We start from the raw sequence: 23,184 nt of genomic DNA, 5'->3' as shown, positions 1-23,184 counted from the left end.
GGCATTTTTCAACTTTAACCCCTCAAATTTTTTTCTATCATAACTAGTCAAACACCCTATTTTTGGACTATATTACCCTCATCATTTTCATCAAATTTACAAAGGCATGCCACTTTCCCTTATCAATTCCAGCACTTCCACCTCTTTTCCCTTTTCAACTTAACAAATTTCATCACTCAACAAACTCCATTACTCTCAATAAATTAGCAAATTTCATCAAACAAGTATTACATAATTGAAGATATAATTATCAATTGGAGAGCTTCTTAAGGTTAGTTTATACTCTTACCATAACCTAAACTTTTAATCTATTGATTTTATCATTTGAGTTCGAAATTGAAGTGAGTTTTTATTGCAAATGTTGTTATTTTTCATTAACAAAACAATGTGACTTGTTAAAGTAGTTAGTTTGAGTTGAGAAATGAAAATCAATTATTGAAACCCCTGAAAAATCGAGTAAAACAGAAACCCAGAACAAGTGAGACAGGCACCTGTCTCACATAAATCTACTGGTTTTATGTGAGACAGGCACCTGTCTCACTTGCCTGTCTCACCAAAATATGTGCGACAGGCAAGTGGGACAGGCGTGTGAGACAGGCGCATGTCTCACTTGTTACCACTGGTTTTATGTGAGACAGGCAAGTGGGACAGGCGCCTGTCTCATTTGTTACCACTGGTTTTATGTGAGACAGGCAAGTGGGACAGGCGCCTGTCTTACATAAATTTGTTGGTTTTATGTGAGACAGGCACCTGTCCCACTGCCTGTCTCACTAAATTTAAGTTATTTTCCGAAAGTAATAACTTGGGCTACATGTGTCCGTTTTAGGTGTATAATATATCATTTCGAAACTTACGATGAGACGAAGTAAATCAAAAATTGTATACTTCATTTCATCCACATAAATGTACTGCATATTCATTTTTACTAGGTTTTGTAGCGTGAAATCTTATCTCTTTTGTTTTTTTTTTAGGTTTAATGGATTCCGTTGTACTTCAATTATGTTATGACGGTTGGTGGGAGACATTAGCAGATGGCCGTATGGAGTACGTGAATGCGAAGAATACAGCATTTTTAGTTCGGAAAGATTGTACGTTTGAGCAATTTATGGCAAGGGTGTATGAAGTTTTACAGATAAATCCTATTGAATATAGTTTGTCGATGAAGACAACTTTGAGATCTAGTAACACAATGTATCGTGCATGTTCACTACCTATGGATATATTTAATGATGAAATGGTTAATGTTGTGCTGCACATGGCCTCTGATGTGGTCAATTATGGATGCATCCCTATATTTGTCACCACACATTCTCGAGTTCCGGCCGAAAATCCTGAGCCACTTGTGGAAAGTGAAAGTTCGTTTAGAGCAAACGAGCCTGTCCCTGATATTGAGGAAGAGGTGTTACCACAACAAATGTCGTTCCAACAACATTACTCACCAGTCAACGAAAACAATGACACTATTGATGATAATGGCATTACGATATCGGATGTTGAAGATAATGTGTTACCATTAGGGACATCGTTAGGGCAACATTACTCTCCATTTCAAAATAATGAGTTCCGCAGTTATGATGATCCTGGTTATAACACCAACAACACAGAAGCTGATAATGTGCAAGGCATGAACTCCAATACTGAAGTTGATGATAGGGACACTGGTCATTCCGATATTCCTATCAATAATGAGGATGAGCATCAGTATGATATTCCTGTTAACAATAGAGAGAATCGACCTATTCCTCCGATGGCCCGTTCGAGGAGGAGGACAACAGTTGATCCCCTGGTGAGTCTTGCTCCAGTTTTGCCTTCAAACTTGGTTGCTCCAGACTTAGTTAGAAGCTATAATTCTGCGGACATTAGTGTGGGAAAGTTGTTCGTTGAGAAGAATGAGTTAATACTGGAATTGCGCAAAGTGGCCTTGCGGGAAAAGTTTGATTTCAAGATTGCACGGTCCACAACGACACGCTTTGAGGCTCATTGTTCTTCGGAATCATGTAATTGGCGTCTTCGCGCAACAAGAGGTTCGGATGAGCATAATGTTCCTTGGGTAGTGAGAAGAGTTGACAATGTTCATACGTGCTCTAATGAGGTTTTGCCTAGTGGCCTCCGCTAAGTTAGGAGTCGGGTTGTTGGCCATCTTATCGCGGATAAATTTATTCAGGATAAACGGATATACACGCCGAATGACATTAGAGCAGACATGCAGCAAGAATACGGGGTCCAGTTAACATATCAGCAAGCATATCGGGCTAAAGAAGTCGGTCTTGAAATAGTACGAGGGAACCCTGCAGAGTCATACAACTTACTTCCCAAATACTCTCACGTTTTGACTAAAGCGAATGAGGGCACAGTGACACACCTCCAGCGGGATGGAGATGATAATTTCTTATACTACTTTGTTGCGCTTGGATCTTCCATTAAGGGCTTCACACAGTACATAAGGCCTGTGATCGCTGTAGATGGCACTCATTTGAAGGGGCTATATCATGGAAGCATGTTTGTAGCAACATGTCTGGATGGTAATAATCAACTGTATCCGTTAGCTATTGGGGTCATGGATTCAGAAAACAATGATGCTTGGGAATGGTTTATGACGAAGTTACACGGAGTGATTGGCGATAGGCCAGAGTTAGTATTTATCTCTGATCGATGCACTGCCATCAAGCGAGCCGTTTTAAAAGCATTTCACACTGCTAGTCATGGAGTTTATTTTTACCATGTCAAAGGCAACATTAAGTCTAAATTCAGGATGTCCAAAGCTATTTGGGATCAATTCAAGCCAGCTTTTATTAATGCAGCAAAGGCATATGGACACGAAGAATTTAAAAGACAACTTGAAGGGTTGTGGATGCTCCACTCGGCCGCGGCTGATTACTTAGAGAATAATGTGGGCACGTGTAATTGGGCAAGGTCCGGATTTGAAGGTAGGAGATACAGCATACTTACCACCAACATTGCAGAAAGCGTGAATTCTTTAATGAGGGAACCGCGAAAATTTCCTGTTACTCATCTTGTTGATCACTTTAGAAAAACATTACAGCAATGGTTTTATGATAGGAAAATTGTCGCTAAATCGATGAGCACTCGTCTAACGACGTGGGCAGATGAGATACTCGGCGAAATGAGAATTTTGGCCGAAAGAATGACCGTTCGGCCAGTGTCTCAACATCGATTTCATGTTTTGGGTGGTGGTATGAAGGAAGGGATAGTTAACATTCATGAAAGAACTTGCTCCTGTAGAGTATTCCAACTCGATCAGCTTGTTTGTGCGCCTGCAATTGCTGCTTGTCTGATCGTCCGTGTGGATTACATAAGTCTTTGCTCTGATTATTACTCTAAAAATGCATTGGTCATGGCATATGCAGAACCAGTAGAGCCGGTTGGGGACATGACAGATTGGGACATTCCAGAAGAAATCCAGGAAATCAGAGTTAACCCACCGATCAAAGCACCACCACCTGGTCGTCGTCCAGAGTTAAGAATTCCTTCTATCGGTGAGGATGTTAACCGAAAAACTGTGAGATGTGGTCGATGCAACCAACCAGGTCATAACCGCAAGAGATGTAAAAATCCTATTGTGTCGAATCCAAACTGACTGTGTCGTTGTAACTAATTATGGATTATGAACTCTTATTATAATTTATATTACAATTATATGTAATGAGGTATATTATGTTATGTTCATTTGCATAATGAGTACTAAAGTTGATCAATAATTACTTATAGCTAAATATATGAATATATCAAAAGTTTATATCTATTAGAAAAACAATCTACATCCATACATCAAGTCTTAATACAATACAACGACTTACAAGGCAATATCGCCCGTGAATATATCTACAGCAATTTTCTTCCTGAAGTAATGCCCGTGGCTACTATCAAAATCAAGTTTTAGCCCGAACATCAAATACATTGTAAACATCAACATAAATACACCGCAATCACCACTTCCAGGTGATTGTTGGGGCACATCCTTAACGATTCTTACTTTCCAAGGGTCGGCACTCTGCAGCTCAGATCGAATGTTGTAGAATCCAACATCTTGAAGCCATTGAGGGAAGACGACCTGAAGAGGTTTGAATTTACGCAAATATGTTTTGTCCTCGCGAAAGGTAACCAACGAGTCGTAAATCCGCATCCTCCTCGCGCGAAGGTTCGCTCGAGCTAGTACCCAATGATCGCCGCCCAAATTCACAGGGATTAATATCTACATAAATAAATTGGTAAATTAGTATATTTTATACACAATTACCATAAGATTGAGTGACAATTCTTACCATATCGACATCCGTAAACAGTTTGGACATGAGATCTTCCCGCCCATCCATATAGCTGCTCAAGTTGTTGCCATATTGTAATGAATTGACATCACAACTACCATTGTTCCATAATTGCTTTAGGAACACCTATTACACGATGAGTAGAAAATTAATAACATTTCGAGATATTTAAAACATCGAAATTATAATTAATGATTATAAAATTTGAAAACATGCCCAAAAGTATGTATCTGTATGCGTGACGCGTTGTGGTAGTGCATTTGGAAACCGTCGTTGCTTCTCGCTGATCAAGCGGTAATACGTGTGAATATGCTGTGAAGGGATTATACCAAGTAAATTTATATCAATATCCATGCCAGCAGAAATATTATTGTGTATTGTAATGTACTGACCATTAAACACGCTTACCTCGTCACCAAACCACCCCATCGAAGCATTGCCCATAAGTATTTCAAAGAAATTTCGAGACTGTTGGACGGGCCAATCCACGGAAATGTTGCCGGCAAACCACTGATCAAACTCCTCACATAGTCTTGAGTCTTCTAGTCCCCTAAGCGGATTCATATCCACACTCGATCTTTCATCAATTTCATAGTCCGTAATGTTGAGTGCGGGTAGAGGCCTGACATTCCTAACTCTCTTGAAATGAGGAATGAAGTAAGGACTGCCAAATATATACGATGGTCGGTACGGACGCCCAAACTTACTAACGCCGGGAGGTGCCTCCGTGAATATCTGTACACTGTCATCACATATGTCCCCATGTAGACTGTACAAGGACATAGGGGTGTGCTCGTCGTCATTACCAGCATCAGTATGCGTACTATAGCCAGCATCAACGTTCGGACCATAGCAATCTGGGGCCTGTTGTTTCGAGGAGATGAACATATTAACATAAGTTCGGGTTTGAAATCATAATAACATAACGAAAACATACGAAACTTGCTCACCGAGGGCGCGGGGCCAAACGGAGAATCACCGTACGCGCCCTTTGAAGCACCCGCGCCAAACGAAGCCATAAACCCCATGACCGCTGCTCTATATTGTTGTGCTTCTCTGCGTTCCGCCATAAGTTCTGACCTCAGTTCGTTAATGGAACTGTGTCCAGTCTGAAGTTCCGACCTCAACTCGTGAATGGAAGACTCTATTTTATCCAGTCGTCCAACGAAATAATCATTGCGGAACTTAGTCCTTGCCTACAATTTACGCAAATAAGAAAGTAATGACAAAATGTCGGATAAGTATATGTGCATTGTAAATGTTCAAGACGACAGAAGTTACCTCTGGCTCATTTCTGTCATCTGAATCATGTGCGGATTCATAATGGTCGTCGGCAGCACCGGCATCCTCAACAAGACTCTGCTCCAGTCCTATTGGGCTCGTGGGGTCAGGATCCACCTCGTTTGGCCTTTGTACTGGATGTCGCATTGATTGAAGGCTGGTGCTGCACCAAGTAAAACAGAAAACAGTAAATACAAAAAAAACAAACATATAAATGACTTTGCATCCGATTTTCAATGATACTATAGATGATACCCACATTACGGACCCAACTTGGCAAATATGGCACGTAATCCTCGACACTCTTCCAATAATTTGTGGCTCTCTCCTTTGCATCCGGTTTCAGGGTTTGGAAAATGGTGTCATCCTGTCGTAAAGATTACCAAATTTTCAATTAGTATAACCATATATTATGTAATACTTATATACAAACATACATATAAATGACTTACAAGACGCTCGTTCAGGTATGAATACACTTCGCCGAAGTTAATATTTAAAGAAGCCACAGGCTTCCATCGCACGATCCGAGCACCCTTCCTCTTAATTTTCTCCACCCACTCTAATGGTAGTCCTTCGATCGCTTCAAAAATCCATGCCTTCAACAAGGAAATATATGAAGTAAAAAAACGTGTCATTAAATATTTATTATAACAAAACTAAGTTATAAAAAAAACTTCTTCACTTACATGCACTGCCGACGTAAAGCCGTAAAAGTTGTATTTCTCAATTCTATGCAATGGATTTTCTGCGCTTGCCTTCTTAAATTTTTTAGCTTTGTCGTTCAATACATTATCAATGCTTTTATATATTGTTTCCCATGACAAACGACCCCACGGAATACTTCGAAAATGATTTATGTCATCTACCTCATTAAGTAAATTGAAATTGATTTGACAATGATCCTTTCTTCCGTGTAGCACTCTATCAGCAAAGTAAAACATGGCAATTTTTAGCGCATCGGTGTCATTCATAGTCTTGAAGCGTAAGTTCATAAATATTTCCTCGAACTGGCCAAGATTTATATCGCGAATCCTGCCTCCAAAGTACTTATTAAGTAACCTATGATTTGTTTTATGCTTCGTCAGGAATACTTTTTCGCCATAACAAAGTCCCGTTACTAGGCACCACTCTCCAATCGATAGTCGTATCAAATGATCGCCAACTTGAAACCATAACTCATCTTTGTCATTTCCATCGCCATGTGACACTTGCCGAAGCAATATATTGTGCACAATCACGCCACTGAACGGATAGCTCCGGCACTATAGGAAATGCCCAAATATATCGTCTTTGAATAGCTTCAACTATTGCCTTGTTAATTTTTCCCAGATGGCATTAACAACGACATCTAATTTGCACATACTCGTGATACGCCTAGGGAAGTGATCAACATAAGGTATTTTCATCATTCCCGGTTCTTTAATCAGTCCGGGTGGGTTATGCAATGCTAATTTTGATTTGCCCATTTATCTGGTCCAAGTTAAAAGTATCACACATTAAAAAAATTATGAACAAAAGAAATAAAAATTAAGGCAACACTGCGCACTGCCTCTTGGTGCGACAGGTTCGCGCGAGGGAAGCCAAGCGCGCGCGAGCTGCTTGCCTGCACGCAACTCGCGCGCGCTTGGCTTCCCTTGCGCGAGCCTAGCGCAACTCGCTCGAGCGAGGCCGCGCCCTCGCGCGCGAGATGGGCGCAACGTGCGCATCTCGCGTGCGACGCAGCGCCTGTCGTACACGAGATGTGCGCGGCGTTCGCACCTCGCGCGCGCGACATGCGCCTGTCGCACGCGAGATGCGCGCGGCGTGCGCACATCGCGCGCGCGAGATGGGCGTGCAGCGCGCATCTCGCGTGCGACATGCGCTGCGTCGCACACGAGATGCGCGCGGCGTCGCACACGAGATGCGCGCGGCGTCGCACACGAGATGCGCGCGGCGTGTGCACCTCGTGCACGCGACATGCGCATGTCGCACGCGAGATGCGCGCGGCATGCCCATCTCGCGCGCGCGAGGTGCGCACGCCGCACGCATCTCGTGTGCGACGCAGCGCATGTCGCACGCGAGATGCGCGCTGCGCGAGCGAGCGAGTTGGCTTCCCCCCTTTCTCTTCTCTTCCCTTTCCCACATGCATCTCACCCACCACCGCCATTAAAACACCACCAACAACAACAACATCCCAAACAACAACAACAACCCAAACAACAACAACATCCCAAACAACAACAGCAACAACAACAACAACAAGAAAAACGGCAATAACAACTCACCTAGGGTTTTCAATTTTTTTCTTTGAATTTGGAGATCTCCGAAGATTTTCAACGTGATTTAGCTTCTTTCAAGTGCCAACAACTTCCTCCGCTGCCGATGTACGCCGCCGCCGACAATCTATAGAACTTCCGGTGATGAGATTTTGGTGAGAGAGGAAGGAATTTACTTGAGGGAAACGTGAGAATGAGGAGGGTAATTTCGTCTACAATTTGGTAATTTGGCTAATGTTGAAAGAAAAAAATTTAAGAGGTTAAAGTTGAAAAATACCTTTTTTTTTGGCTTGTTTTGTAAATTTCCCAACCCGCTAAGATCATTTTGGGCTGTGCTGTCAGAATGCAGAGTCTGCTGTTCATGCAATTCTCTTTATTATTAATAAAATATTATTTTGTACGCTCTTCCTTTCCTCTTATGGTGTGCTTCCTGATCAAGAGGTAAGGGCAATTTGGTACTTGCAGAATTCATTGGGTACTTGCAAGGTGAAACGACCGGTCGTAAAATCTTAATCTTTAACCGACACGTCATGCTCTCACACTCTCCAGTCCATATCCTGACCGCGGCGCTCTCTCTCTCACTTACTTCGCTTTGGTTTTATTTTTTATTTTTGGCCTTTTTCCCCCTGTCGAAGACAAAAATGGAGGCAAAAGTTTTCCCGCTAACATGCGCACCTCTTGTGCCATCGCCATGTTTACTAAAAGCTAACGTGAACGAGCGTATATCATTTTTCAAGACTAAAGCCCTACATGGCGTAGGTTAGTTCCTTAACTCAATACACATAAACTTCCTGTTGCTTTCTTTGTGTTTCTCTGTCTTTTTTTTTTTTTTTTGGGGTGCGTTTGTTTTTTTTTTTTAAATAATTGAGTTCGCAGTTTTAAGGAGGTGCACGGACAAAGAAGAAACGCTTTTAGAAGGCATGCCGCCCGAGTACTACGATGATGTGAGTGTCCAAATACGCTCATTTCATATCTCGCTTGCTTTCTTTATTTATTTTATTTCTGGGTTTCTTCCTTCTTTTAGGATTATTACCGTCTGATTGTTGGGTATTCTACTCTATATGTTTGGTGTTATTAATCAACTACTATGACATTTGAGTTTGGATTCAGTGCTTCTGTTAATGGAGTTGCTTGGATTTTTCACCTAGTAATACGAAGCAACTCACTTTGCGCTAACATTTGGAGTTTGATTTGATTCCACATGGCTGGTCTAATTTTAGAAAACTGGGAATGGCATGTCACATTCGGCTCTTACGTGAATGAGTTCGTTTGTCATGTAGCTGTATTTATAATGATTCCCTAGTTCCATAAAAGAAAATTTATTTGTTATTATTTATTTACAGTACTTTCAGTATTGATTGTAATTCATTAAATCGATGTTTCAGTATTTTTCATGATTCTAACCTTGATTGGCCAGGAATGGCAAGCTCAACGACGAGAAAAGACTAAGGAGTTGCATCGAAGACGTCAAGAGGAAGATGAAGAAGAGCGAAGGAAAATTGAAGAGTACCGAGATATTGGCATGCGGTTGAAGGGATATCCTGAAGAGGATGTAAGAAATGCGAGAAAACTAGTTTCTAGCTTTATCAGAGCTGAAGAAGAGGTGGAAGAGGTACAGAGTCCAATTCACTGGAATTGCCATTCTCTTTTTCTTTTTTTCTTTTTTTCTTTTTTTCTTTTACCCCTCAAATTAAGTTTTTAAGAAGATGAGCCTTTTGATCATCAAAGGTGCCTCCCAGATCCTTGTAGACCTTGTTCTTGCATACCAGATCCTTGTAGACCTTGTTCTTGCATACCAGATCCTTGTAATTAGGTATCTTTTAGCTAGACGGTTTGGACTCTTTCAACTGGGTAGCTGTAGCGGCTTCCCTCAACACACCTGCATTCCAACTTATTATCTAAAATCAAAGGCTTTGTGTTAAGGGTGCAAATATCAAACTGAGGTTCATGTTATATGTAAAGTTGCTTCATGATTGAACACCCTAAGTGGAACAAATACCTTGCTCAGAAGTGTGAATTAGAAATTCATGAGCTATTTGACTTCTGGGGATATGAGAAATGATAATTCTGTCAGTATATGGAAAGCAAAGGAATGTTCTTGAACCTTGAGAAGACACCATATTTCACATGCTTTTGCACCAGAATTTCTGGCAACTCATCTTTTCTATCTGAAAAATGTGCTTTTTTTCTGCACACAGAAGTTGATAGGATATTTTCTGAAGTGAAGTTCTTTGGAAATGTCTTGTACTTATCTAGTCTCCACTATTACTTATACATAATTTCAAGTATTTCTCTGAGATTCTCTGTTTCATTTTCCTTTATGTCATGCATTCCCATGGATCTTCTGGGTTGTTGATTTTAGGTAAAAGCACTTATGTTAGATAATTGATGTTAGGACTTCGTTCCATGCAGAGAATTGAAGAAACTGCTGAAAGAGGAGAACTCACTGAACTTGTTCTTATGGTTATATGGAATCGCCTTGATCTTGCCCGACGTGATGTAAGTTGGTGTGCTATTATTGAAAGAAGTTGGTAGTATCTTTACCATGTGTCGGCTTATTGTTCATTACCTGGTCCTTCTTCCACATTCCTCTTTCCTTTGAGGCAAATTTATTGATCTTTTCTCTGAGCTAATATAAATGATGGCATCCTATATGCCGATGCTGCCAGTCATTATGATTGATGCTTATGGTTTTTCCATATTAATGCATCTTATGATCAAAGATTTTATAAATACAGAAAGGATTTTTTGTGCACAAGTGTAAACAAGTTGATTTATATACTTTGAAAGTCATATTTGGGAATTGAAATTCAAAATATGTGTTAAATAGGAGATGAAAATTTTAATCCCTGATTGGTTGTTTTCATACATATCGACTTGCGTGAATGCATATATATTTCATTAAGTAGATCTGTAAGTTATTTGCTACCATATGTGATCAGTTGGATCTTTAAAGTTGATTTCCATAACTACCTTAAGAGGATAGTGTGATGATTGATACCACTCTCACATTTATCTTATTGATGTGTGTGTGTGTGTGTGTGTGTCACATTCTTCCAGGAAGAAAAGGATGCAATAAGAAGTCTCGATCTGCTTTACAGAAGGGTTGAGGTATGCACTAGATGCACTATGTGAGAAAGTTGTTACTCCCAATGAATGGGCTTGCAAATGGATTTTAAACTTCCTTCAAGTTTTGAAAAATTCCTATACATAATTCAAATTGTTCTAGGCTAATTGACTGATTTTGGTTAGACTGATCTATTTTTTCTTCTCTCAGTTTTCTGCATGTGTTGATGTCAATTTTGTATGGTATCTCTGCACTTTGAAGTGTCTGCCTCCATTTATCAAAATCCATGAAGCAAAATAACTATTAAACAATAAATTTGATCTATTAGATCCCTGTTGATTTGTCTTAAAACAAATATCTGTTGGTTAAAGTGATGCAGTCTTTTTTTTTTTAAACCTTTGATATTTTATTGACTGTCCATTTTTACTTTATGGTATAAACTGCAGGACTGGGTTGAAAGTTTTCTAGGCTTTATTCTTTCAATAAAAGATAAAATTGGAAAAAGAAAGTTACACATTCATGGTATTTTATCAACTTATACAAATTGTTCTACATGCTATATATTTCCTGCTTATTCCAGCCTAGCACATGTTAGACATGAAATTTTGCTTTTCTACTCTTTTTTTCTTTAATTATTTGAATTTCTAGATTCTTTGTTCCTTATGTTTATTGGAAAAGAATGAGATGATTTAAAGTTCACTTGAAATTTTAGACTGAGATTTTGAAAAGGGAGGCCACTCCTGCCATGAGACTGCTCAATGATCTATTGAACATGCATGATGGTTTTGATGATGAAGGGTGGCTGAAAGAATGTAAGAAACATATGGTTGATACATTTCCACGAGAGGATCCATTTACCATTCTTGCACCAGCTGGGTTTGACATTGATAAGGTATGCTGCATTTATGCTGTCTGTGTGCTTTATATGTCTGTGATTACGAAATAGACCTGCTTGAAGGTACACACGTACAATATCAAAATATTTTTAAGGACCCTACATGGTAGACAGGATTTCCTGGCTTCTTGTCAATTCAATTGGATTACTGGTTTAGACTTCTGCTTTCCTTAAACTGAGAGTGAACCGTTCGAGTAGGTGCTAATTCGCTTCTTATTGGTAATATTCCTTGTGTCACAAAATCATCAGCCATTTTTATATTATGGAACTGCAGCATTAGATAGTCTGGTGATTAATACTTAATATTAATAATATTAGAAAATAACAAGAATGATGAGGGAAATAACTATGAATTTTGCAGCTATTTAGGACGTGGTTAAATTTTTATTATTATTATTGTTATTATTATTTTTTTTTTGTGTGCTTGTACAGTAGTGACTGTTTCAAAGTAAATATCACCATACTGTAATTTTTCCAAATTTTAAGTAGTTAATCTTATTAATTCGCGTACTAAAAATGCATATGAATTTTCTTTTGCAATTAAAAGGACTACAATGACTCCCTTGATCTGTATGCAGCATCAAGGACCACTGCCACCACCCCCTGAAGTAGATGATGTTCTTCTGAGAGTAGATTTCGTCAGAGAAGTAGACGCATTGTTAAAAGAGGTTAGATTGGAACAAAATGAAGCACAAACTGCAGAAGGGCTTGATCCTGAATCTGTTGCCAGAAGGTTGAAGCAACAAGAGAAGCAAAAAACCATACGCCAAGTTGAAGCTCTGCTAGACCTGGCCATTAATTTGAAGTGGTAATAATCTTGGGAGAGAAGATGCAGGTCCTTAATTCGGCACCCGGTTCATTTCTTAGCTTTACAGTGCTGTCTATATAGAGTTCTATGTAGTGAAGATCTTAGCACTTAATGGAATTTATTTTATTGTATTCGCCATATGGCACTTTTATTTTTGTATTAGAATTTTGTACCATTTAATTTACAGATTTTGTAAATACAAATGTACGATCTTCTTCTGTTCATGGCGGCCATTTTTCAGTTAACATTTCCCGTTTTGAGGTGAGGGGGCCTAGCGGGTAAGAGTCATTATTCCTTTTCGAAGAGCCCAGTTTACAAGTATGTTTCCAATATTGCGCTTTATATTTTAATGATTTGAGAATCGTTAAGAAATTCAACTGACTGTAGATCCGATTCTGCGCAAATAATCGAAGGCCCCAATCGAAAATCTGCCCCGCTATGTTATTTGCCAAAAACTTACACATGATTAGACAACCCATCAAACAGTGTTTCAGAGATCGACCATTTTTTTGTTTTCCATAGAAATAATAAAAATTTAACAAATGAAGGGCCTTATTCAAAGACAAATTGAAAACTGACCGCTGTTCGCTTGAGTGTCAATTGCCTTGTTACCGCACCCTGCCTGATTCACTATACTTGTGACATTTTTATTACAAACAATTTTGTACAGAAAACAGCTACATCTTTTTCTTGTTTTATTTCTTTCTTTTTTTTCTTTTTTCTTTTTTAACCAGAAGGCATTGAGAAACTAACAATTGGAGAAGACTTTAATCGTTTCCATTGCTTGCTTCAAATAGAGTGCAACTGTAAGGCTTCATTTCGTAAGTATACAATCCCGCCATCTGCTCAAGAACAGGCTTACCTTCAGTTGAGAAGAACCCAGGGAATGGAAGAGCTGTGTCAACTAGATGATGCCATGTCATCCCTTCTGGAGGTGGGGGTAAAACAACACTTTCAGAATGGTCAGCTGCGTTGCAGGCAATATATAGATCACCTTTTGTTTGAGACGACTCAGAGCTTAACTGGCTCTCTGCCTTGTCAACCTTCAACCTCATGGCCAGGAATTTGCAGTCCGGATCTTCCCATCTAGGAGGAGAATGGTCGCTTCCATGCCAATCAATATTTTCTTCTTTCAAAAAGTTCCGCTGTTCAAGAAGGTCACTTCGTTTCAGTCTGAATGAACTCAAAAATGAGATGAACTCTGTGATCTGAATGCCAAAACCTGTTGCCAGAGCATTCCAATCGAAAGGTTTTCTGTCAGCATATGAAGGGGAACCCCAAGAAGACTGGCCACATTCATCCCCCATATTTAGGATGGGAACACCCAGTGAAACATACAAAACAAAGAGAAAATTGCGAATTTGCTTGAGTCGTCTTTCAAGAACAGCAGTTTTAGTTGTAGGTCCTTCTTCTCCACAATTCCAACTTAATTCTGAAGCTAGTCCACCACCACTGAAGCTGACCAGATCTACCAGGGGAAGTCCTGTGTTCCTGGCAATATAATTGAAAGAAAATGCAGGCCCTCGCCCATCTGAAAAGATATCCCCACTCCCACAAAGTCGAGTGGCCAGGTCACTAAGAAGACCCTCACCTCTAAAAAAGTTCCTCACATCATTACAAAAATTAGTATTTAGCTCTGCCCATCTCTTCCAATGAGGAAAGCGAGTGTCCTTTGGTGCCACACCATGTGGGTCCCAATAATCCGCAATGAGTTTGGCCTTTGAGAGTAGGGGATCAAACGCAATTGCTTCAATCAATGGAGGGCGGGACAAATATTCACCATGAAACCCTCTCAACAGAGATGAAGCATTTATGAAACAGAAACCATCAATGTGAAACTCAGTCACCCAATGCCTAAGACTATTTAAAATCATCTGTTGAACTGTGGGATAGTTACAATTCAAAACATTAGTGGTTTCTATGCCCTCACCTCTATGCGCATAGTAATAGGATGAATCATCAATTCCTTGTAGTGCACCATCAGCCGTACGGGTAAAGACAACTTCCAATAAGACCTCTATTCCATTGGCATGCAACTTCTTCACCATCTCCTTCATTGAATTAATGGCAGATATAGAACCACGAGAAGGCCCGTGTAGTTTTGTTGGTGAGAAGAAATGACGTGGAAAATATGGCCCTTTCTGTTCATCAAATGATAATATTGGCTCCAATAAGATTGCATTTACGCCAAGATCCTTCAAATGGTGCACCTTCTCAGTTACACCAGAGAAGGTCCCTGCTATATCAGGAGGAAGCTTACTAGACTTGTGCTCCGAAAAACGCATGACATTCAACCGGTAAACCACTAATTTTTCCATTGGTAAGTTTAGATGAACATCGCCACCCCAGTCAAAATCAGGTTCCTTGCATAATCGTCCAAGATACTTTGGTGGCAAGCCCAAGTCGTGATGGTTAGGAATAGAATTCACAATAATTTTAGCATATGGATCCAGAAGAACACTTTCCAGATGAGACTTATACCCATCTCCCTGACTGAAGCTTCCCTTGAACCGATAGCCATAGCTGACAAAGTTCCAGGTACTTTCCATCGAGGCATGCCAGATGTCTCCAGATCGATTGATATATGGATCAAGATCAAGCTCTAAAGCAGGTCTATCTGCTGTAGTGTCGTCGTACAAGCATAGAACCACGCCTTGTGCATTTCTTGAAAAGATAGCAAAATTCAAGGAACCATCAATGGAGAAGGAGAGACCCATAGGAGATGGTACACCGGCATTCAAACCAACTGGCACACAAAACTTTGCACTCAGATGATTCCTGATTTCAAAATCACCCGAACCATCACGTAAAGGAGATTTCAACAAGAAAGAGAGATAAAAGGGAGTTTGTTTTGCCTCAAACCCCAATTCAAGGGCAAAAGTATCAAAAGAAGTCGGTGTAAATGGGGTTTCAATGCTCCCGGTTTTGGCATCTGGAGTAAAACATTGAGAGCCCAGATGCATATAAGACGACGAGTCAGAAGTGTAGACACCCCAGATGAGCACCAACTTGTGGCCACCTCGAGTTGTTTGCAATGAAGAAACATCAATAGTGACTGCATAATTAACATTTTTCTCGCCAACAGAAACACTCACCAGACCGCCGAGGTCAGTCCTAAATAGATAAGTGGACACCTTCTGAAGCTCATCAACTTCAGTAGTCGGAGTAAAGACGGGCTGAGTTTCGTCAACAGAAACTCGAGATGAAGAAGCACACGCTCTGAAATCAGGACGAGTTGTCACGGCATTCTGACAAACTTGTGCGGAAAGCGTCTTTTCCACTTCCAGCCTGGCAGGCCTTCGTGTACATTTCGATTTAAAAACATAATGCGAGGCAGAGGCAGAGGCAGCACATAATTTTGAGGGTGGTGATGATTCCACGGCCCCACAGTTGAAACAACAGGGCCGAAATGCAAGTGATGGAGCGAGAGTTGCCATCTATTGTTGTAAAAGCAGAGATTTAGCAGAAATAAAAACCCTTAAGAAAGAAAGAACTTGCCAAATACAAAGATAAATCAATTCGATTGAAGGATGTATAAATTAGTCAAAATCAGTACGCCACCAGTGCACCAATCAACAATAGAGAATGGAACTTACGTCATTTGATGATTTTGATCTGATCAGTTGAAAAAGCCAGCTGAGCTGATGAATGTGTGATGTTCGATGAAATTATTGAAAGCAAGTGGCAGAGGCCAACAATGTGCGAAACCGACTCCAAGCTAATAAGATTACAACACACACACACACACACACACACACTCACACTTACCGTCTAATTTGTTTTCTTTTCAAAGTAAATAAAATAAATTGGTGTTCGCTTTGGACCGCACAACGCAGCATTTTACTGACGAAGCCTGTTCGGTATTCACAATACAGACAGACAGACAGACCGAGACAGACAGATTGGCTGCTTAAACTTTGCGACGGGACGGGAACGGGAGTGTTTGAAAATTGAAAAATACAAAATCTGCAAGAGATCGACTGATCGAGAGACCCAAAACGACGCGTTTCAGATTTTCTTTTCTTTTCTTTCATTACTTTTATATTTTTTTTTTGATAATCCGATTATATCACTATACTTAATTAATACAGACCGTCCATTAGTACTTGTACATTTTTTTTGTTTCAATTTTCTATATTTTAATTGGATTATTAAGTTTGGTATTAACAAACCGGAGGTGTCCATCGTCATCCCTAAAAACAGCTCTCCCAGCCAGTGGGAGTCCTCATCATCAGTCAACAACTCTGATTTGAGATCGCCCGTCTATTTATTTATAATTTCCTTTCTTGACACTATCCCTTGCCCAGCAGCAATAAAAATAAATAAATTTAATTTAATTTAAGCTGATCTTTGCATGTGAAACGTGTTCTTTTTTTCTTTTTTCTTTTTTTAATTCACGGGCAAAAATAAAAATAAAAACAATTTTTTTCTTGTTGATGAATAAAGCTAGGCCAGCAGCGGAGTTGTGTGATTCTTCCTCCATTTCTCTTTCACATGTATATGTAATATGCATGTACAATAATAATCTCTCTCTCTCACTCTCTCACTGACCAGTACCACTTCCAGCTTTAGAACTGGCATCAGACTCATTTTTACTAGCATTCCAATTCCTCCTCTTCGTTGCAACAAGTGGGCTGCTATCCTCCTCCTCCTCAACCGCCGGCGGATTCTGCTCCTGAATCCCCTTGAAAACAGGGTGCACGTACGCATCCTGGAGATAGGTTCTCAAGTTGAGGTTTGGTTCTGTAGCCCGTTCAAGTGTATCCTTCACCATTGCCTCCTGCATTCAGCTTTCATTTCTCAGAAAACAAACATCATATATTCGCCACCCAAATAACCCCGAATACAAATATTCCAACAAACCTGTAATGGGAACGTCACAAATGCAGGCTCGAAACGACCCTTGCAGTACACATGAAACCATATGGTTATAACTGGAAGCAGGATCAGCAATGGCGTTGACTTGTCAGCTTTCCTTGTGCTCAACAATCCCATCAATAGAAGTTGAGATATTATTAGATTTATTATTATACGCCGATGCACATCAGGCCAGAATGCAGCTCCACTCTCATATATTTGGTCGTATACATTGATAACCTTACAACAAGCAGCACCAGCAAATGTGTACATAGAGTCAACCATCAACATTCAACATCCTCACTTTTTGTTTTCATCCAAATACAAGCAATTCATTTTATTTTATTTTTTTGAAATTGAAATATATATATATATATATATATATATATATATATATATATTAGAGGATTTTCAAGAAAAAAAATGTTACCAACCGGGAGAATTTGTCAATACCTAGTGGCAATAGTACGACTAGTTCCCTGAACACACCTATATGATCACCACCCATATCTGCCCAACATGAATATGTCATGCCCTTTATTGATACATGACCATTTGACAAGGAGAGTAAGATACTTTTCTAGATAATAAATCTACTAGAATGAACCCGAAACAAACATTTTTCTTTTCTTTTAGATTGATTCATCCCCCTTTTTTTCAATATATTTAAAGATTTTATTGAATATGATGTTCCTCTCAGAAAGAAAGATAAAGAGAGGTCAGATGGAATATTTTTACGTCAACATGTTTAAAGTAACCTAGCTAACTGATTAATGAATAAGTATGGCAGCATACCATCAATCATGTGTGGAAAAAATTATGCATGCATTGATTCACAATAAATAACTGAGATAATGAAAATCTATGAATGAGTCAAAGGTGCATAAGCAAAGACAGAAAGTATTCTGAACAGAGCCATATCAGTTACCATGAGAAATACTCAACTAAGCCATGTGGAGCAAAGGAACCTTAACATGTTACCTATAGGTTTTTTCACATATAGGAGGGAGGGAGAGATATACAGACAAACTTATTGAAAGATGAAAATGTAAAACTGAACCTTATTTAGGTACCTGATGACGAAATACCACATAGGAAAAGGCAAAGAAGACGATGATGAAAGGAAGAAGTATGGGTGTGACAGGAGCATATACGAGTCCCAGCAAGATATAGAACTGGATCCGAGGTTCATTTGTCCCAAATCTCAAGTAACCAGGATCCATTGCCTCATCCCTGTCTTGGTCTGTCTTAACCAAAAATGTGTTCTTCAGGTGGAATATTACTAATGGTACCAATCTGATGATCTCAGCAGCAATTCCAGCCCAACCATCAACCATCGTATATGTAATGAAGAAAGTGGCTTTCATTGGAATGGAAACCCCGAAAGTTTTTGGAATCCTGAAAAGCAATACAAGCTCATGTTAATTGCCTTCATTGGAACAAGGAAATCACTGACAGTGCATAATAGCTTGTGACATGGAACACCAAGAGAAATGCTATGGCACTGAAATTTCGACAACACATCGTTGATTCTTGGAGATTTAAGTCATAAACATCTTTGCAGAGTAACAATTAAAAGCATAGAAGTTTAGCACCCACCAAAAGTTTGCAAGCCTAATTCTCTGCAGAAAACCAACTTTTTAAAAAAAAAAAAAATTGTCTTTGTTTAAAGAGAATATGGTGCTCAATGCATCTCATTTTTCTTTAGAGATTGCAAGAGAAAAATTGAGGACAAGATAATTTCTGGACCACTGTTTTAAGTAATCATGCATAGTTTCATGCATTAAGGAGGATTCTGGAAGTGTTTTTCTATAACTTAGAGTGAGTAACATGTAGATAATGGTAAACACAGTTTCCTTTAGGTTAAATGATTGTGATAAACAGACTGGTAAAGCAACATACTCTGTCGGGGGCTCATTAAGAAAAGTATTAAGCTGCTGGAGTGCTGTTCCTGTAACAATGCTTCCCAGAAACACATTGAAAAGTATGAACAAATAATACTTCCCAGCCGATCTCTTCTCCAATGATGAGAGTGATGTAAATCCTTCTATCTTGGACATGGTCATGAGAATTAGTGGAAGTAAAATAAGAAATATCTTCAGAGCGATTCCAGGAAGAAACCCTTGAATAAATGACTTCACAAACCCACTGCAGGAAAACTAAAAATTCTACAATTAAAAACTCCGACCATCCCAAACATGAAAACTGTCAGCAATACAGGGGGAAGGCGGTCAAAAAACTAGCCATCCATCATTATAACCATCCCATGACTAGAAGTAGCGGACATCATTATCACAAGCTCAATCACTTTCTCCAAGTAAACTTTGCTGTCTCTGTCCTTTGCTTTTTCCCAATAAATCCAGTTTAATTAATATTAATCTGTGCATAAGTTTGCCTGGTTTCATCATCAAACCATTCCTGCTCAAGATTGAAGCACTGCTAGAATCTAAATTTCCTTTTCATCTTAGTAAATCAGAACCTTTATAACAGTTGCCACCAGAATTCAAGCATTGCTCAAAAGGGTAAAGGGAAAAGTTAAATTTCCTGAATTACCCTCATCATATTGAAGATCATTTCTAAAATTTAATATGTCCATTCTTCTCAGGAGTTGGTGAATGGAAAAGTAAAGACAAGATAAAACACAGGGATGCTCTCAAGGACTTGTAGCATTTTACATACGTGGTCCCGTAAATAAAAGAAACAAATACTGCATGCAATATAAAAGCTTTTAAGTAATAGACGGAAGGAAAAACTTACAAATCTATCAATGGCTTCAGGAAAGGTAAAACCTTTTGGATCCCCTCAATGTTGGCAAGGGATTGGACAAATGCTATAGGGATCATGAAAAAGAAAATTAAGGCAAATAGAGAAACAGCCATGAGCAATCTCCGGATGGTCAGCTCAACATAAGGTATTGACAGATTATCCCAAAAAATGTCACGTGGCTCAGGAGCCCAGTTTGTCAACCAAATTGTAGGGTTACGTGATTGCTGAGTTTGAGCACAGACTGCCGCCCCCCATCGGGATTTGAATGAAACAAATGCTGCTGGAATTATAGAATTGGCATCACTTATGACCTTTTCTCTCTCTGCGTTCTCCTGCGAAATAAGTCATTGTAAAATTTCAGACAAAATAGTCCCCTGTAGGGCATGTTTAGTCATGTTATTATTTTGGGTTATTTAATTTACATTTTTTCAAATATAAAAACAGGCGAAATATGTGGAATAACCCCCTACAAGCTGAAAGTTCAGAATAGATGCGACCTTCAACTGTTGCTTTCTCTGTTTCTGATTGATGCAACTCTTATCTAATTGAGCAAATCTTCCTATTCTATCCTATGCACTCCTGAATCATCCCATTTGAAAAATACTTATGTTCAGAATATTTTATGATTTCCATAAAATACTATCTTGAATAGCTTTAGAACCTGTATGCGTTTTAGCTGTTCACCTATGCTGAGGTTCTATTAGCTTTTCCTTGGATAGAAAGTTCAAGCCTATAAACTACCTGCACATCCCTCTGCCCATGACACAATCCCTGGGTTATTCTACGTAACCATTTGTTCAGTCACCCTTAATTTTAATTGTCATATTTAATATGGAGCTGGGAGATTGCCTGAATTTCACTCAGATATCATATGGGGAATCAACACAGAGAATGCTACATCAATTGTCACCTCTTCTTAAATCTACGGTCAGGTAAAATTATCACATGAACTGTGAATTAGGGGGGGGGGGGGGGGGAAAAAGGGAAGGGATCTATGTTAAACAGCCAGAGTCTTTACCAAGTTCTTAAAATATAGCCCATCACAAGAACAATAAGAGCAACTGTGGCCATAAGAATAATAAAGATATGTTCGTAAGCAGAAGGAAAATGCTTCATAGAAGTAGCTAACGAAATGATGAAACCTTTATTGTAACGTATCAAAACTTACTTCTTCAGTTAACTTGTTAATCTCAGCAGTATAATAGTCAATTGCATCCACTCGAGTCCCCCAAAGTCCCCAGAAACCTGTCTATATATGTAGACAATGAGATGGCAAAGTAAATACTTTTAAATCAATGATTATATACAAAATGATTTATACCGAACAAATTAGGTAGACCCCGCTATGAAAGAAACATAGAGCAACAAAAGACAATTAAAAGTTTTTCATGCAGTTGGAAACCTTTGTGGTTGGCTTCTTTGAAGTTCTCTCGTAAGTATTTTTGTAGTAGGTTAACCAATTTCGCAAACTCTTCTTGTTTTCAACCAATTGAGCGAGCTTGTTTGCATTGTAGACGACCTAGAAATTTGGCAAGGTGAATATTCAGTGCAATTTGTGAAGTGGATTATATGAAAAGCTTGAAACATGAAAGGTGAGTATTTAGTTTTTCACAGCAGTACACGCTGCTAGAACATGAGTCGAGTTCCTAACCAAAACAGCTATTAAAAGAAATACCTGATGAGTAAGATAATGATCGGGATGATTCACGCAGAAGAAATGTTGAACATGCTCACTAACTGATTCATCTGGATCGGGAGGAATGTTTCTCACAAGAACCTGCCAATGATGTAAAAATCAATCTATGGCAAACGATGATCAAACTATAAGGAGAAGCTACCTCTAACAGTGAAAGATGGCCCCAAAGAAAAATAAGAAAAATTAGGAGTGACAAAAATCTAATTTAGGAGAGAACAGCAAGACTTACTATTTTTTTATGAAGATAGCTTGCATAATTTATGATCGAGAAGCTGAGTTTTATTCATCTATTAGAACCTGAAGTTCAGACAAGCCCTAAAGTTCATTTCTCATTCTTTTCTTTGATCATCAGTTTGGGAAGGGATCTATTGTAGTTATATGCAATTAATGTTTGAAACTGTACATCATTGTGTAATTTCTATATGTAAGACTAGTTCTGTGATGGGCATCGGCAGTTTCACATAAAAATTTTCAATTATTTATCCTGCCCAAGCACTGAAAATAGTTGACTTCATCATAGCTTGGCTCGTCCGTACATAGAAGACGCTAATCTCACAGCATATATCTGCCTTCAATTACAGTCCAGATAATACTACCAGTCAGAAAATGTATCTCGTTTCTCAAACAAGATTCCTTCTTAGATGATTAAGTGTTGTCAAACATGGCATATGTTCCATTATATTTCTGAAACATACTAGTCATGGTAAGATTATATGTACAAACACACTGGAGAAACAGAGAAATGGTTTAACTAAAACGTATCTGATAAACTCACTGTGAATTGATCAGGGCGCCGATTTTGAGATGCTAGAAATCGCAGCCTCATATCTGCTATCATCTTATACTCATTTCGCAGCACATAGAATGCCCACAATGTGAAGACATAGGACATAATCGTATGTGCATATAGCCTGAAAAGTAATTAAAAAAGGCTGTCATACAAGAATGTGAACTCATTATAACAACGTAAGAATGTATTCAACATGAAAACAAAAAACATGAATAGATTCTCAGGTCTAACAACTCTTGTTATACATAGTCACAGCTTAAAGATCATACATTCTGGGAGTTACTTCCTGAGTGATATTTATAAACTCGGCTACTTAATCTCTAGCACCTTGCTTTTACGATATCATGCAAAGATTGAATTGCCATTTCAGTAAGCAAGATAACTGACAATACCAATAGAGGTCAAGCTCCAAGTACACTATATTCCAATTTAAATTCTATCAATATATTTTTTCAACAAAAAAAAAAAAAAAAAGCAAAT

General features: G+C 39.0%; 7 protein-coding genes across 9 annotated transcripts; 3 read left to right on the top strand and 4 right to left on the bottom strand.

Annotated features, from left to right (window-relative positions):
• Window positions 1–46: 46 nt before the first annotated feature.
• Window positions 47–3,569, top strand: LOC127900990 (uncharacterized). The gene is made up of 2 exons (XM_052436628.1): window positions 47–271; window positions 972–3,569. Exon 2 carries the CDS (start codon window positions 977–979, stop codon window positions 2,114–2,116), a length of 1,140 nt encoding a protein of 379 aa, XP_052292588.1. The 5' UTR covers window positions 47–271; window positions 972–976; the 3' UTR covers window positions 2,117–3,569.
• On the top strand, window positions 2,204–3,598 carry LOC127900844 (uncharacterized). The gene is made up of 2 exons (XM_052436104.1): window positions 2,204–2,968; window positions 3,044–3,598. Exons 1-2 carry the CDS (start codon window positions 2,204–2,206, stop codon window positions 3,596–3,598), a joined length of 1,320 nt encoding a protein of 439 aa, XP_052292064.1.
• Window positions 3,599–3,814: 216 nt separating this feature from the next.
• Window positions 3,815–4,730, bottom strand: LOC127900843 (putative ubiquitin-like-specific protease 1B). The gene is made up of 4 exons (XM_052436103.1): window positions 4,695–4,730; window positions 4,503–4,598; window positions 4,284–4,412; window positions 3,815–4,213 (listed from the first exon to the last, which is right to left on the bottom strand). Exons 1-4 carry the CDS (start codon window positions 4,728–4,730, stop codon window positions 3,815–3,817), a joined length of 660 nt encoding a protein of 219 aa, XP_052292063.1.
• On the bottom strand, window positions 4,715–6,541 carry LOC127900842 (uncharacterized). Its single transcript, XM_052436102.1, has 5 exons — window positions 6,257–6,541; window positions 6,020–6,166; window positions 5,792–5,934; window positions 5,568–5,730; window positions 4,715–5,482 (listed from the first exon to the last, which is right to left on the bottom strand). Exons 1-5 carry the CDS (start codon window positions 6,539–6,541, stop codon window positions 4,847–4,849), a joined length of 1,374 nt encoding a protein of 457 aa, XP_052292062.1. The 3' UTR covers window positions 4,715–4,846.
• Window positions 6,542–8,389: 1,848 nt separating this feature from the next.
• LOC102626893 (protein PALE CRESS, chloroplastic) lies at window positions 8,390–12,819 on the top strand. Of its 2 annotated transcripts, XM_006479703.4 has the most exons (7): window positions 8,393–8,584; window positions 8,702–8,769; window positions 9,243–9,437; window positions 10,238–10,324; window positions 10,886–10,936; window positions 11,605–11,784; window positions 12,366–12,819. In XM_006479703.4, the coding sequence occupies exons 1-7, from the start codon at window positions 8,467–8,469 to the stop codon at window positions 12,597–12,599; spliced, it is 933 nt and encodes a 310-aa protein (XP_006479766.1). In that variant the 5' UTR covers window positions 8,393–8,466; the 3' UTR covers window positions 12,600–12,819. The 2 variants fall into 2 exon arrangements, with proteins under 2 accessions (XP_024954356.1, XP_006479766.1); XM_025098588.2 differs by lacking the exon at window positions 10,886–10,936 and having other exon boundaries at window positions 8,390–8,584.
• Window positions 12,820–13,218: 399 nt separating this feature from the next.
• Window positions 13,219–16,806, bottom strand: LOC102626207 (isoamylase 2, chloroplastic). The gene is made up of 2 exons (XM_006479700.4): window positions 16,192–16,806; window positions 13,219–16,032 (listed from the first exon to the last, which is right to left on the bottom strand). The coding sequence occupies exon 2, from the start codon at window positions 16,030–16,032 to the stop codon at window positions 13,363–13,365; it is 2,670 nt and encodes an 889-aa protein (XP_006479763.1). The 5' UTR covers window positions 16,192–16,806; the 3' UTR covers window positions 13,219–13,362.
• Window positions 16,807–17,058: 252 nt separating this feature from the next.
• LOC102625734 (CSC1-like protein At4g02900) lies at window positions 17,059–22,813 on the bottom strand. Of its 2 annotated transcripts, XM_006479698.3 has the most exons (9): window positions 22,690–22,813; window positions 21,894–21,995; window positions 21,621–21,737; window positions 21,387–21,467; window positions 20,210–20,550; window positions 19,355–19,600; window positions 18,526–18,850; window positions 17,459–17,692; window positions 17,059–17,375 (listed from the first exon to the last, which is right to left on the bottom strand). In XM_006479698.3, the coding sequence occupies exons 1-9, from the start codon at window positions 22,804–22,806 to the stop codon at window positions 17,139–17,141; spliced, it is 1,800 nt and encodes a 599-aa protein (XP_006479761.2). In that variant the 5' UTR covers window positions 22,807–22,813; the 3' UTR covers window positions 17,059–17,138. The 2 variants fall into 2 exon arrangements, with proteins under 2 accessions (XP_006479761.2, XP_052293059.1); XM_052437099.1 differs by lacking the exon at window positions 19,355–19,600.
• Between the last annotated feature and the right edge of the window lie 371 nt (window positions 22,814–23,184).

The sequence above is a fragment of the Citrus sinensis genome, chromosome 3 (genome assembly GCF_022201045.2).
Source record: "Citrus sinensis cultivar Valencia sweet orange chromosome 3, DVS_A1.0, whole genome shotgun sequence".
Lineage (NCBI taxonomy): Eukaryota > Viridiplantae > Streptophyta > Magnoliopsida > Sapindales > Rutaceae > Citrus > Citrus sinensis.
The sequence above is the reverse complement of the archived record's forward strand: the minus strand, read 5'-3'. Positions and strand labels throughout refer to the sequence as shown.